The sequence below is a fragment of the Lonchura striata genome, chromosome Z, assembly GCF_046129695.1.
Source record: "Lonchura striata isolate bLonStr1 chromosome Z, bLonStr1.mat, whole genome shotgun sequence".
In the NCBI taxonomy this organism is placed as follows: domain Eukaryota; kingdom Metazoa; phylum Chordata; class Aves; order Passeriformes; family Estrildidae; genus Lonchura; species Lonchura striata.
Window position 1 is genome coordinate 39,539,244 of NC_134642.1, and position 14,576 is coordinate 39,553,819.

Below are 14,576 nucleotides of genomic sequence, written 5' to 3' on the forward strand. Positions count from 1 at the left end.
CAGATAACAAAAGCTATCCCTGTCGGTCTCTTGCTGGGTCTGGCTTGACAAGGAGTCAGCATGAATTGTGTTTCCTGGCAGTATGTGGATGTACTTGTAGAGGGATATCCGCTGGGTAGTATGGGATAACAGGGTTTGGTCCACATCATGGCAGGGCTTGAAGTGAAGGGCATGACAAGATAATGGCTCTGGGCATCCCCAGGAAATCCAGCCCATTTTGGTAACGGCAATGAGACACATCCGGCAGCTCTTCAATTTGTATTGGAGAAAATACAGCAAGCCAGGAAGAAACTTCCTGAACACTTTGTCTGCTGCATTAATATTTCCTAGCTTCTACAGCTGTCCCTGTAGAACAGGCAGGCATTCAGCCACTGGCAAAAGAAATTGCAACTAGTACAAAGTGTGAGCAGCTAATCCCATACCTGGAGAAGACCCTGACAACCAATAATGTGTGCATGCGTGATCATGTGCTTGTGTGTTTTCTCATTGTCATAAACATGAACCCTTGAGACGTCAAGAACCTTGTGGCCTCCCCAGCTGCCAAGGCAGTAGCCGACTGTGGAAGGGGACACACCAGTGACATGGTTTATCACTGTGTTCTTGAAGAGGTCGGTGAGTTTGAGCTTGAGACCTGAAGGTTTCCTCTGTTTTCCAAGGAAGTGATGGAGATGAGGGAACACAGTCCAAACCATGTGATTGTTATTCTGAGCCCACCACAGCCACAGAGGTCCTGCTGACCCTCCATGCATGAACTGGGGAGGGAGACCCACAGCTCCTCTCCCACTTGCCTGTACCCACCCAAAAGACCAAACACAAACATCCATCTTGTCAAACTGCTTTAATATTTGGACATAAAGACAGGACAGAGCCGGTTAGGCTGTGCACAAACAAGATCCCCTTGAGCAACAGTGCAAGGCTGCTGAGCTTCCCTTCTCAATGGAGGTGTGGATTTGTCCAAGATGCAGTTCTGCTGATGACCGCATCCTGAACATGCCAGTGGGGTATATGTGTTGGGTAGGGAAATGGGATAGGGGCTTGCAAGGGCAGCTCAGAGGTTGTTCAGCTCCAGTAAGGTCTGGTCCAGGACCTGGTGTATCCCCACGTTCTCCTCTTTGGCACTGGCCAGGCTCTCTGTGAATGCAAGGGACACCCAGACACGCACACAGACACAACCCAAATGTTCCCAGGTGCAGCGGGACCCACACACACACCAAGCGCATACACACACACACACACACACACACACACAGACACACACACACACACACACACACACACACACAGATGGACATTTCAGTACAGCAATGGCCCCCAGTCAAATGGGGTGTCCCCTGTGGAGCATAGTCCACACAGGTAGCCCCATTTCTGGTAGGGATGAGTCCAGCCACTCTGGGATCTGCCAGGGTAGCCAGGCCAGTCAGGCTGGCCACTGGGACAGGCAGTTACCACTCTTCAGCATTTCCATCTTCCCAGGTTGCCCTGTTGCCCATGGCTGAGCACTCTGCAGCACAGGTGCCGCTGGTGAGTACCATTATTTGGCCAGACACTGGGGCATCACCACTGGCCAGCTGCAGGCACGTGCACAAACCCTTGGCCAGCAGAAGTGGAGAACCAATGCCTGCTGCATGACCCAGCCGTGCTCCGTGAAGAAAAGAAGTGAGAAAGCAGCTCATTAACAGCCCAGGAGAGTGGGCAGAGGACAACAGAGAGACAAGGAGCAGAGCTAACAAGGTTACAAGGATAAGCTCTGCCAGGCAGCCTCCCTCTGGTCTGCTTGTTTCCAAATGGCATCATGCTTCCCCCAGAGATGGGGATGGAACAAGAATGCTGTCCACTCAGCCCCATCTCCCAGTGTGCCCTGCTAGCCTCTTCCCTGTCCCAAGTTTGGGGCAGCAGGTGCTGCTGGATCCTCAGTTCTTTTCCCAGGCTTCCCAGCACCCTCCAAGGACCTCTGTCTAAGGGGATCCATCCTGCACGATTTAGGGTGACCAGAGTGAGGAGGAAGAGGCTGCCCAGTGACTCCCAAAATAAGGGGAGGAAGGCAGCAATACAAACCACTGCATCCCTCCCCAGCAGAGCCAGGATGATGCCAGAGGATAGCCATCACTACATGGGCATCCCAGGACATCCCAAAACCCTTCATATCTCTCCCACAAAACCTGATCAACTCCAGAGGGGTACCCTGTCCTGCCCAATCAGGGTAATTACCCCTATGAGGATAAGGCAAAGCTGCACACCCTGCCTCACCCAGTGGGGAGGGGCTCCCATCCTTGAGCCAGCCAGGCCAAAATGAGATAGGGAGGCTGGGCTGGGGCCAGGAGCTCTGAGCAGCTCAGTTGTTAAGTTCAGTAAGGATGACCCGCAGCTCATTAGTGAGAACACGGTTTTTTTCGGCCTCCTGCTGAGAGCGCTCTAGAGGAAATGGAGACATCAATGCAGCACAGGAAAGAGAGAGAAAAAAGTGAGTTAGTGAAAAGAGACAGCATTTCTGAAAGCCTTCACTGAAAACACCACAAGCCACACAGCCAGTGCTGGGATGCAGCTGGACTGGCAGGAGGCAGCCAATCTGGGTGCAGGGACAAGGCTGTAGGTCCATTAATTTGGAAACTGGGTTCTGGGACAGGGTAGGGTGAAGAAGGAAGAGGTGGATCAGTACCAATTTAGGGATCACAAGAGATCACTACTGAAGGATAGCACCAGCCTCTTCACCAAGGGAAGGTGATGCAGGAGCTCTGACAGGGATGATATTGCTGCTTATAGGCAATGTCTGAGAGTAGAGAGAGGGAATGGACAGGACCAGGTCTAATCCTGACATTTCACATCAAAAGACTCATGGAGAAGATGGCATGAGGTGGGGAAAGCTGCGTATGAGAGTCAGGGGGTGGCTGTGGTCAGCACAATGGCCCCATCCCGCTCAGCCTGGCAGCGCGGGAGCTTCTTGGGTCTCAGGTGTAGTCAGCCTGGGGGGCCTGTGGCTGAGAGCAGCCTGCAACCACCTCCTAGAACACTGCTGACAGTACCCACATGAGACATGCAGAAAATGAGAGATAGAGTGGCATGAAAAAAACAAAGGAGAAACCAATGTTAATATTTTATTGATATCAATTAATTAACCCAGAGGGACAGAACACAAAAGGAAAGTCATGAGATGCAAACTGAAGAGCAATGTGCAAAGGACAAAAGGGTGAGGGAGGAGTGAGGGTCGCCTGCCTGCCGGGGAACAAGGTGTCTGCACAGTTGGATCCAACCCTCTATCCCCCAGGCCTGAGCTTTGGCAGTGGAGGTGCCGCTTCCCCAGTGCAGGTCATCCCCATGCTGGGGCCAGCAAGCAGCACCAGGGGACTTTGCTGGAAGTATATGGTGGGGGGGAATAGCCCCCAGCCCTGGAGCTGCAGGGTCCCCAGTGCTTCTGCTGCTGGGGAGCCAAGAAGGGAGCTGCTGGAACAAAGGGCTTCAGGGCACAGTCCTAATCCCCAGGGCAATGCTGTGGCATGGGCCTACAACTACACTGTCCAGTCAGTATGTGGGGCTGCTCTCCTGCCCTGAACAAACAGCTCTAAGCACCTACATCTTGTCTCCCCAAAGAGGGGTACAGCGGGAACACCCCGGGTCAGCTCCTGTCCCAAAGGAGCTGATGGACAGGCACAGGCTAGGTAGGACAGAGAAGGACAGAGAGGGTAGGGAGAGAGGTGGGATGGCCAGGCAGACAAACAGCTGAGCTGGGGAGAGACAGGCACGGAGCAGGTGCAGTGCTGGTGCCCAGCGTGGGGTTCAGAGGGAGGTGATGTCATTAAGTGCATTGTCCAGCTCTTCACTGATGGCTTTATACTTCATCTTCTGTGCATACACTTCATCTGCAGGTGAGGGCAGGCAGGGAGCAGATGGTGGAATAGAGTGGAGGACACAAGGTGGAGAGAGAGAGTGGCTGTGAGCAGCAGGCTGAGGGCAGCAGGGATGCGTGGGCACAGGCAGCATGGATGTGACTCTATTGCCTACCCGAGGGCAGGGCCCAGACTCCAGGAGCTCTGTGCTCCCACACCAAATGCCGCAGCATCCAGCCTCTCTGCTCCCAGAACTGACCACCCCTCCCTCTGGCTAAGCACTGTCCAGCCCTACCAGGGACATGGTGTGTCCAGTGCCACCCCAGGAAAGAAGGACACGGGGCTGGTGGGGACATTTTACCTTCTAGGTCATCAATGGTTTTCTCCAGCTTCGCCACAGACCTCTCGGCAAACTCCGCCCGGGTCTCAGCCTGTGGGAAGCACAGCGCAGAAAGGGTGAGCTGCAGCACACAATGTGTGGTGCAGGCTGCACTGCACTCCAAATCTGCCCCATTTGCATCTCTGGTACTCTTCCCCAGAAACCCTCCCATGGGAAAGGCAAAGGACAAGATGTGACTAAGGTTCCATGAAAGCCTCACACCCTAAATCAGAACAGGCTAATGAAAGTCATATAGTCATCACAGACCCAGGTACCTGCTATGATGCTGGGCTGCAATTTAGGAAACCATGAGAGAACATAAACATAATGGGGTCAAAACCCATTCAGGATGGCAAGCGCTGATTCAATGGCAGCCCTACAACTCTTACCTCCTTCAGCTTTTCCCCCAGAAGCTTGATTTCCTCCTCATACTTATCCTCCTTGGTGGAATACTGCAGAGACAGAGACAAGCACCTGTGAGTTCCAATGCATGCCTCCAGCTGACTTTCACCCCAGCAGGAGACTGCAGCATTTCCAGACCCCATGCATTCTTCCCAACCCTAGCAGCCTGAATGGGTCCTACCTTGTCAGCCTGGGCCTCCAGGGACTTCAAGTTGTTGGTGACAATTTTCAGCTCCTCCTCTAGGTCACCACATTTACTACATCCCAAGCAAGGCCGGCAGGAGTGGGGGAGTGGGGCCAGAGGGCAGGAGAGAGGCAGGAGCAGAAAGAACAGGCACAGGGAAGCAGGAAAGAAAGAGAGAAAACAAGTTGAGAAAGGAGAAAACTCAGTGCAGGTGGACCAAGAGCAGAGCCACTGCGAGCAGGAGCTGCCAGGACGCATCTGTTCATCCGCTCCTTGTGCTTCCTTGCATGGATACCTCGTGCATCACCACCAGCCAAGCTCTCATTGGCCCCACCAGGGAAGCAGGGATGGAGGGATGGAGGAGCATGCCCGGCCTGAACCTGCTGGAGAGGGAGTGAGGGGAGGCTGGTGCTGGAGGCAGTGGTGCAGAAAGGAGAGAGGCGGCTCGCATGGTTCAAGAGACAGCGACAGAGAGAGGGGGCTGCTGCACATCGCCCCGCGCCCCTGCCCAGTACCTCTTCCTCTGAGGCAATGAGGGATTTGAGAGACTGGTCCATGGTCCGCAGCTCTTCTTCCAACTGTCTCACTCGGCTGGGGTGGAAAAGGGGCACCCCGGGAGGGGGACAGCAGAGAACAGGGTCAAGGATATGACGCTAGTGGGTTGGCACACCCCTACCCCCAGCCTGCACTCCCAAAGACCACCCTAATGACCCTGCTGCTTCCAGGGACAGACATCCTCACCCCCATGTCTGCCACGGATTTGGGAGAAAGGCTTTATGGGACCCCTGCATGGGACCCCTGCTCCCAGGCCCACCAGGCACCCCCACTCACCTCTCTGCCACCTCTGCCCTCTCCTCTGAGCGCTCCAGCTCCCCCTCAAGAACGACCAGCTTGCGGGCAACCTGTTGATGGCAGCAAGTGACCCCTGTTAGCTCTGTGCTTGCCCCAGCCCAGGGCACAGGGCTGTAAGGAGATGGCTATGGGTGCTATGGCCAGGGTGTCAGACTGGGTAATGGGGAACACACCTCCTCATATTTGCGGTCAGCCTCCTCTGCAATGTGCTTCGCCTCCTTCAGCTGCATTTCCTGGAGTTCCATCTTCTCTTCATCTTTCATGGCCCTGTTTTCGATGACCTTCATGCCTCTGAGGAAAGACCATGCCAGATTTTACTGCTTCTGGGTCAAAGTGTCATCTTCATATCCTGCCTGCCCATCTGCACATCCTGTACCCTAACCACACCACCTTCTAGCTTCAGAGACACAGTACATTGCTCAGGGAGGGTGGCACACAGTAGGATCACACCACCAGTACCTCAAACATGCTCCTCTGCAGAATTACAGTGGAGCTGGCCCCAGGGCTATGTTCCAGAGTGCAATATGACTATCGTGCCCCTCAAGCAGGCAGGTTCTGAATCCATAACTGGTGGGGGGGGAAAGGTGTCCAGCCCAGGATAAGCCAGCCACAACCTTCACAAAAACAGCCTGACAGGCTGGAACTCATTAGGAAATACTGAAAAACATCCTATGGCAAAGCCTTTCTCATTTGGGGTGATTCTCACAAACAGGGAAATTACCAAACTCTCCAGAAGGTGCTCCTGCAGACTCTTCTCCTCTCATTCAAATGCTGTTGCTCAAACTTATTTTTGCCAATGGAGGGAAGAGCTCACATAACGGCCAGGAACACTGTGACATGTCTGAGTGCTCCCATACAACCTGGGTGCCCTTGCCTGCACAGCTCCAGTCTGGGAAATCTACTTGCCCTGAGGAGAGGACAACATACACCCTGTAGAAATCTTTTTGAATAAGGCTGTCTGGTGCTCAAATCTGACCTTGGTTACCAGCACAGGAGTTCCATCTTGGGCTGTTATTTTGTCCCTGAGCTGCTCCAGGGAATAACATGCTGATATCTTCCTCTGGCTTTGGATGCAGTCTGGTGCTTTTATAAATACCAGATAAAATTTTTAAGGATTTTTTGTGTGGTCTGGATAAGAGTGTGTATATCTGAGGGGCTTCTTTGCATTGTGGCTTTGCTCTCTCCCTTTGAAGTCTACAGGAAAGGGAACAGAAACCCCAATAAGGTCACCTCAGAGGGACTCCACTGCAAAACTAAGGGGGCTGTCTGCAAACTATGGTGACCTGATACCACTCCCACTGTCCCTTTCCATCCCACCTCTCGCTCTCATCAGCTGCCTTCTCAGCTTCCTCCAGCTTCTGCAGGGCAGTGGCCAAACGCTCCTGGGCACGGTCCAGCTCCTCCTCTACCAGCTGGATACGGCGGTTGAGGGAAGCCACTTCAGCCTCAGCCTGGGGGAACAGAAACCCTTCAGTCATCCCATGTCAAATACACATATTGAAAAAAAGCATTTTCAATGATTACTCCTGTTTACCATCCAGAACGCTCCTTGGCACTGTGCAACAAACCCATGGTCACCGGAATGGCATGCCTGACCATGCATTCCTCACTTCTCTATAGGATTATCTCCATCCCTAGTAGCTGTTTAATGCTGGCTTCTCCCAGCCTTGCAGCACCAGCTTGTCATGTGCAGCCCCACTATGTCCTCAAACTTCCAGCTCCCGCCCTGGAGGGGGACAGGGCACATTCGCTGGGCCAGGGTGGCCATAGCAGTCCTGCCGTGACAGGGATGGTATTTGGGGTTTGCGGAGCAGTGAGTAAAGGGGGAGGAATGCCCTGTGCTGCTTCGCTCCCGAAAAGGAGATCAGAGCTGCTTGTGGATTTCCTGTTTACAGAGGCAGTGGAGTGGGCCGGGACCTTCTCCTGCAGGAGCCCCCAGGGCCCTGTGCAACAGGACAGCCTGAAGCCAAGCACAGAGCCCCCCCAGCTGATGTACAGCACAGTGCCGGGGGCAGTGGAGCGAGTCGCCCTCAGCAGGCTGGCGCCTGGCCAAATGAGGCTGGCAGGACCAGAGCCCTCCCTTTCCCAGGCTCCCCACGCACACGGCTGGGAGCTGGGGCTGGTCAGGAGCAGTGGCCCTGGCCCTCTGCCAGCCTGTTGACGCCTGGCCTTGCACTCTTTCCATTTGGTAAAGGCCTCCTGCTCCATTGCCACAGTCAGGAAATGCTGCCTCAGCAGCTCTCAACCCCGCTTCCCACTAGGAGGGTGAGAGGAAGACAAACCCCTGAATATAAGGGATGGGTGGCAATAAAACCTCACCATGGGCATCAGCTCCATGCACCAACCCAGAAGACAGAGGCTCCTGCTTATTCACAGGCTGCAGCAGGACTGGCTGGCTGCAGTGCCTGGACACATCCAGTCTCATGCTCCAGCACTGGGAATGCCCCAGGGAATACAAGCCAAGCACAGGGACTATGGGAGCAGCAAGGGGCTGTCACCCTGCATGGCCCCACTGAGCACCCGCAATCCCCTGTGGGGAGTTGGCAGAGTGAGGACAGGCAGCTGGCATCTCTTTGAGATGGCTGCCAGCCCCACAGCTGCCAGCCCCACAGCTGCCTCCGCCCCATGATCACCCTTTCTACAGACACTCAGAGACTTTGTTCCCTGCCAGACCGCCCAGTAGGGAACTGGAGCTGGCGCCCACAGGGCAATGCTCTGCCTGCAGCATCAGCCTCACTGCGTCGGTAGATTTTTTTCCCAGGGAATCACCCCCAAAGTGGGTCAGAGCTGCCCGGATGGACACTTGGGAACATGAGCTCCCACGGCAGCTCCCAGTGACCGGGAACCCGATCTGAGACTGCAGGAAGGGGTCATTACCTCCACACACAGCCCAAGTCACAACAACCCGGGTACCGCACCCAGCTCTGCTGCTCCTGATATGGTGAGAATGTTGAATGAGTGGGCATAGGAAACAGAAAGAAAGGAAGAAAACAGAAGGCTCCAACAACTACAAAGACAAACCAGGAAAAAGCTGCAGCTTGGGCCACACCATCCTGCTGCCAAAATGGAAATTCTGCCCTGAGGCAGTGTGAAGGGGTGGCTTATCCCCATGAAGGGACAGGCTGGAGCTAAAGCTCCGCGGCCCGAACGGCAGAGTCCGCTGGAAGCCAGACAAGAGCCTGGGCGTGGGATTCTGAGCTGTATGCCGGCCTCTGAGAGAAAAGATGCGTTCCCAGGAGGCACCCGATCCCAAGGCAGGGCTGGCCGCTGCCCGCTCCCACCGCCGGCCAGCCGGGGAGCGCCGCTTCACGCAGCATCTTCTCTCGCCAGACCGACGGAGGAGGTAGGCGGCTGGCGGAGACCGCCCGGAGGCAGGGACTGCCCTGAGCTCCCTGCCCCGAGGCTGTCGCAGCTGGGTGGCAGCTCCCGCGGCTCCCCGGGAGCCTCCCGGCGCTGCTGCGCCCCGGCGGCAGCCAGCCCGGTACCGGGGCTCGGGGGGCCGGGGCCGGCCCGCCGGAAGGGATGCCGGCAGCGGGGCCTGAGCCGGCGGGGGATCCCGGGGGCTGCCGCGGTGCCCCCCGCCCTCCCTCTTCCCATTCCAGCGGCCCTTACCCGCTCCCGGGCCTGCCGCTCGGCATCGGCCTCCCGCTGCAGGTGCTCGGCGCGCTCCTCCGCCTCGTTGGCCACCTGCTGCAGGCTTTGGATCTTCTTCTTGACGGCATCGATGGAGCTGGCGCTGGCCATGGCGGGGGCTGCCGGCGGGGAGGCCACACCGCCGAGCCCTTTGTGGGATCCGCCCGGCTCGGGCAGGAAGCGCTCAGGCAGCGGCCGCTCCCGCCGCCCGCCCTGCCTCCATCCCTTCCTGCTCCTCCTCCTCCTCCTCCTGCTGCTCCTGCTGCCGACCTGCTCCGCCGCTCCCCCAGGCTAGGCGTGCGGTGCTCACCCATGGCAGGAGAGAGTTCCCACGCCGGGAGGGATGCACAGTGCCCCTCATCCCAAACAGGAAAGATGGTGCCCCCGGGCAGTGTGCGTGCTGGTCCCTCCCCAGGCTTTGGTCACTGTTTCCACATCCCCGCCAAGGCAAGATGCACAGTTGCCTCTGGGCAGGGCACAATGTCCCCCCACTCTGGGTCAGCGCACATGGTCCCAGGCAGATACATGGTCCCCTGAAGAGGTACATGGTACCCCAGAGAGGGCACAGAGTGGCCCCAAGGCACGGCACACACTTCTCTCCGTACCCAGGATGCATGCTGCCTCCCAGGGGTGCACAGTCACACTGAAATACCCCAGAGCAATGGACAGGACTCCAGGGAAATACACTCTTTTCCAGCAGTCCATGCAGTCTGTGAGTGCTGGAGCCCGTCCTGTGTGAGCCCCCATAGCCACAGGAGCAATGTACCTATGTGTGCTCCCCAAGTGCTGCCCTCCACAGCCATTGCTGCAGAGCTAAGAAGGATTGTGGACTTTTTCATTATGATAAGTCAGTGAGAGGCACGAGCAAAGCCTGCTCCTGAACATCCTCTGAGAGTATGTGGGCTGCAGCTGGGTGCCCAGCATCCGTCGCATTCAGTCCCTTGGTATCCGCTCCCCAACGTGAGGACCTGTCCTGCAGCCCCACAGAGACTCATGGGGCCAATGGAGACTCTGGCACCTCCTGCCTTGGGACTGTGCCCTATAGGGGAGGTCAAACCTCCAGCTTCTGGCTGTCCATCCTGGCTGGGGCAGATTTCTTGATCCACCAGAAGAAGCTGGAGCTGCTGGCACTCAATCCTCCCTTAAGATGTACTGACAGCTCTCTGGCTGCACTTCACACCTGCCTCCAGGAATGCCAGTTCCCAGATTGACCTCACCAGCTGGCATCAGCTCCAGGGCCAGGGGTTCTGGGGGTGACTCAGCCACACTGCTATCTGCACCCTGCAGTTCTGTGTCCCCTTGCCAAGATGCAGCGGAAGAGGCGATACTGTGGGTCCCCTGGGAGCACACAGCCTTGGGCTTGGCCGTGGGCCTAGCTGGTCCTGCCCCTTCCCAATCCGAGGCCTGAATGTCAGTAATGCACAAGCTAGGACATGGGAGCCCAGAGCAGAAAAAAAGGTCTCCTGGCAGCAGTGGGGCAGGGATGAACCAGCTGCAGGCAGAAGGGCGACAGGTTAGGGGGCAACCACCCTGATCCCCTAATAGCCAGGCTAGGTGCCTCCTGCGGTGGCCCCACCCCGAGATGCAGTCACTTCCCAGCAGAGTCCAGTTCCCTCCCACCAGCTCAGGGAATCGCCAAATAAGAGCAAAGTCTTGGCTGGGGAAAGCAGCTGGGGCGGGAACACGGGTGAAACTTTTGGGATCATGGCCTGGGAACAGCATAGTTCCCGAAGGCCCCTCTGGGGTGGCTGGGGACAGGCCAATGCTGGGCATGCGGAGCAATGGAAAGGACTGTTCTGGTCTAAACCTGCTGTCCCAGCTGCACTGTTTCCAGCAGCCCTTGCCCATCCTGACCTGGGCACCATGGGCTGTCCCTCCCGGTGACAAGAGGTTCTAGGACCACGGGGGGCTCACAGAGCTGCTGGGAAGCTCTGTGGTTTTACTGATCAAGAGTCAGGCATTCCCTGCTCTGTGCACTATCTGACACCTCTCCAAGTGCCTGGGGCAAAGTATTTGCACTCTTCAGTGCAGTCCTCATGGATTTCATGCCCCTGCATCCAGGGCCATACTGAGGTGGGTGTTTATTCTTTTAAGGCATTGACATTTTTGCCAAGAGCAGGAGGCTGCCTGGATCGCTGGTATGAGCCTGAGCTGTCTGAGGAATTGGGACACTCTGTGCTCACAGGCACACACTGTCCTGGCAGCCAGGGAGGACATGGGGGTGCCTGGGTGAGTGTGCTCTGGGGGTCCTCCCAATGCTTCTTCTGCTAGAACCAGGAGCTGTGCTGCATCTCGCACTAGGGAGGAGGTGACACCAGCCCTAGCACTTAGAGCTGTCAGCACATTCAAGTCCCTGGTGCGGAGGGGTGACTCCCAGAGCCCCACACATGGCGCAGCCTGTCCAGGCTTTGGCATGGACCTGGGAGAGCTGTGCTGGTGCTGGAGACCTAGCTGTGATGCAGCCAACCTCCAGCCTGACACTGCTCCTTCACCATGGCTCCTACTCTGGTCCTTCCCCAGTGGCTCCCATCCACTGTATCTTCTGGTATGGGACCCTCCATATGAGCTGAAGCCCACAGATTTGCCTAACTGCTGTGGACCAAGAGCAGGGAAACACTCTCCCTGCCCAGACTGGCATCGCACAGCTCACTGGCAGAAGCAAACCACTCTACACCCCATAGCTGACATCTGCCCAGCACCACTGTTTGCCCCTTCCTCTGAGCCCTGCACGGGGAACATCGCATCCACTCTCAGCCACACTGAGTTTGCCCTGTCCCATACCAGCACAGACCCAATTAAATCAACACCTGCCACCTTGCCCACCTTGACATGCCTGCCCCATGCTAAGTTTAATATGCCCTTCCAGAAGATTATCAATGTTTTAAATGAGACTCATCTGTAGAATCAGCAAAGAGGTCTGAGGAGACCCCTAGCTGCTGCCCAGGGGCTCTGGGCTGCCACAGGACTGGTGTTGCTATTGCTAGTCCTTGTCCGCTCACCCCTGTCCTTGGCGGCAGCCTCAGAGATTTGACACATCTCCCCCATTTAGCTCCATAAACCAGGATTGAATTTTTTGTTCTCAATCCTGAAAAGCCTGGCCATGCCCTGCTGGCTGTGCTCCAGACGGCTCTCCTTTAGCTTCTCCTCCAGTTTCCAGGGTTGGTTTTCATCAAAGAGGGGCTGGCTATCAAAAAGAGTATTTATTTATAGGGTGTCAAATACCCTGTGTGGCACCACAGGTCGTTATACCCCATTCCCAAGCGGCCCCGTGGCCGCACACAGCTGTTCCACCCTTCATCCTGGCCAGGCACAAGCCAATTTCAACACCTTCCTAACATCTCCACAGACGGATCTATTTCCCAAGAGACACATCAGTCATGGCACTAAATAAAACTCTTCCTGGCCTTGCCCTTCTCAGGGTACGAAGTAGCACACTGGACCCCAAATCCCCTTCCATACACCCAAAGCATTCTTCCTTGTAGCCAGCACTCAGCAGCTAACCACAGCAAGAGATTTTTCTGTTTTTCTGAATTGCCACAGTTTAGCAAGCACCACAGTTTTTCCTATGAGCCTTGAGGCAGTGTGTGCCTTGGGACTTGTGACACAGCTTGGGACACTTGTCCCCATTAGCTTTGGAGAGCCAGGCTGTAAGCTACCCACAAAGTCCAAGACAGGACCAGCAACCAGCACTGCTCACCACAGCTGGCCTGGGCCCCGCACCCCAACACAGGACCCATCAGCCTGGTTCAGTGTCAACATCGAAGGAATGGGATCCTGACAATCTTCCCCTCGGACGCTTTCCATATAAGGGCCCCCTTTTCCTTTAACCACCCCCCCCCCCCCCGGCCGAGGTCCAGAGCCTGTGCAGGGGAGGAGCTGCTGGCATGCCTACTTACATCTGTAGCTTTCTTCTCTGCCTGCTCCAGCTTCTCCTGGGCCTCCTTGACAGACTCAGAGTACTTCTCCACCTCATCCTCAGTGCCCTTCAGCTTCTTCTGCAGGCCCTGCTGTTCCTCCTCCAGCTGGGGAAAGTACAAAGAGTGAGGGTTAGGGGAGATGGCAGTGTCTGCAAGGCTGGAAGGGGATCTGTCCTCCCATTCTGTTCCTGGGGACACCCAGCCTGTGTGGGGCACAGCAGGAAAAGATGGGCATGGACATGTCCTCTGACAGCTTTGGGTCTACGAGTCCTTGGGGGACTCTTGGTGTACAGCAGCTTCCTGGACCCCCATCATCCCTGAGCCTGGTGAAGGTAAGGGACTGGTGTTCTCCTTCCCTGTACAGGAGAGCTCCTGACTTGGGGAAACAGCTCTTGGGGACACAAATCTGTGTTCCCATCTCTTTGTGGCTGCGGTGGGAGTACGCAGTACCCCTGGCACGGAGATAGGGAGGTGGAACTGGGGTGTCCCACCAAGATAAAACATGTTTGGGGGGACCAGCTTAAGGGGTCAAGGGAAAGAGACGGAAGTGTTGGTTTCTGGATCCACAGGGGGTGACGTCCCTGAGGACATGGTCGCAGAGAGGGAAGGGCTTAAGGGCTGTCAATCCCTAGAGCTGGCATCCACAAGCAGGACACCCAGTGGGGCAAGGTCCTTGGGCCAGGACATGCACAGGACAGGGGAACTCCAGGCTGGAGAACCGGTGTGGGAAGATCAGTATGGGGATTACATGATCCTAGAGAGTGCAGTGTCCCCAGGCTGGACGATCAGTGGGATGGAATCCCCAGGGCTGGGCACCCAGTGGGACGGGGTTTCCAGGACAGGATAACACTAGTGTGGAGGGTCCCCAGGCTGGATTTCCAGAAGAACAGGGTCCTGGGGCTGGACACCCCTAGGGTGGAGAGTACACAGGTAATACCAAGGAAGCCCGTGGGACACCCACCTGCTTGCAGCGATCCTCTGCCTGCTTCTTATCAGCCTCCGCTTGCTCGGCACGGTCGATGGCATTCTCTTTGTCCAATTTCAGCATTTGCATCTTCTTCTTGATGGCCTCCATGGTGGCGCGGTTTCGGCGGCGAGGCGCGGGGCGGCAGAGGGTCGGGGAGCACCGGGAGCGGCGGGAGCACCGGCACTGCGTTCCCCGCCCCGCCGAGCTGCCTAAAAGCTGGGGAGGGGCCGTGCCGGGCGGGGGCTACCCCGGTACCTCCCCCGCCGCCCGCCAGCACCTTTTAGGGACTGGCTCGCCACCGGCCCTCGCACGGAGCGGGACGGGGGGGCGGCCCCCCGGCGGGCATCGGCGCAGCCCTGGCGCCCGGCACCCACCGGGGAACAGGGCGAGGGACAATCCGATGGTACTGGGCAAGAGACAC

The 14,576-nt window shown here is 56.7% G+C and overlaps 1 protein-coding gene across 12 annotated transcripts; it reads right to left on the reverse strand.

The window, feature by feature from the left end:
• Nucleotides 1–823: 823 nt before the first annotated feature.
• On the reverse strand, nucleotides 824–14,354 carry TPM2 (tropomyosin 2). 12 transcript variants are annotated; one of them, XM_021554553.3, is made up of 9 exons: nucleotides 14,150–14,353; nucleotides 13,168–13,293; nucleotides 6,956–7,089; nucleotides 5,812–5,929; nucleotides 5,618–5,688; nucleotides 5,302–5,377; nucleotides 4,590–4,652; nucleotides 4,183–4,252; nucleotides 824–1,131 (listed from the first exon to the last, which is right to left on the reverse strand). In XM_021554553.3, the coding sequence occupies exons 1-9, from the start codon at nucleotides 14,261–14,263 to the stop codon at nucleotides 1,049–1,051; spliced, it is 855 nt and encodes a 284-aa protein (XP_021410228.1). In that variant the 5' UTR covers nucleotides 14,264–14,353; the 3' UTR covers nucleotides 824–1,048. The 12 variants fall into 12 exon arrangements, with proteins under 12 accessions (XP_021410228.1, XP_077646304.1, XP_021410230.1 ...); XM_077790178.1 differs by having other exon boundaries at nucleotides 824–2,412; XM_021554555.2 differs by lacking the exon at nucleotides 5,302–5,377 and adding an exon at nucleotides 4,784–4,859 and having other exon boundaries at nucleotides 824–2,412; nucleotides 14,150–14,351.
• Between the last annotated feature and the right edge of the window lie 222 nt (nucleotides 14,355–14,576).

Coding starts and splice junctions, on each gene's coding strand:
- TPM2 (XM_021554553.3), bottom strand. CDS start 14,263: ATGGAGGCCATCAAGAAGAAGATGCAAATGCTGAAATTGGACAAAGAG. Junction 7,090..13,167: donor CAGAGAAGAAAGCTACAGAT/GTAAGTAGGCAT, acceptor CTGTTCCCCCAG/GCTGAGGCTGAAGTGGCTTC. Junction 5,378..5,617: donor AGGGCAGAGGTGGCAGAGAG/GTGAGTGGGGGT, acceptor TTTCCACCCCAG/CCGAGTGAGACAGTTGGAAG.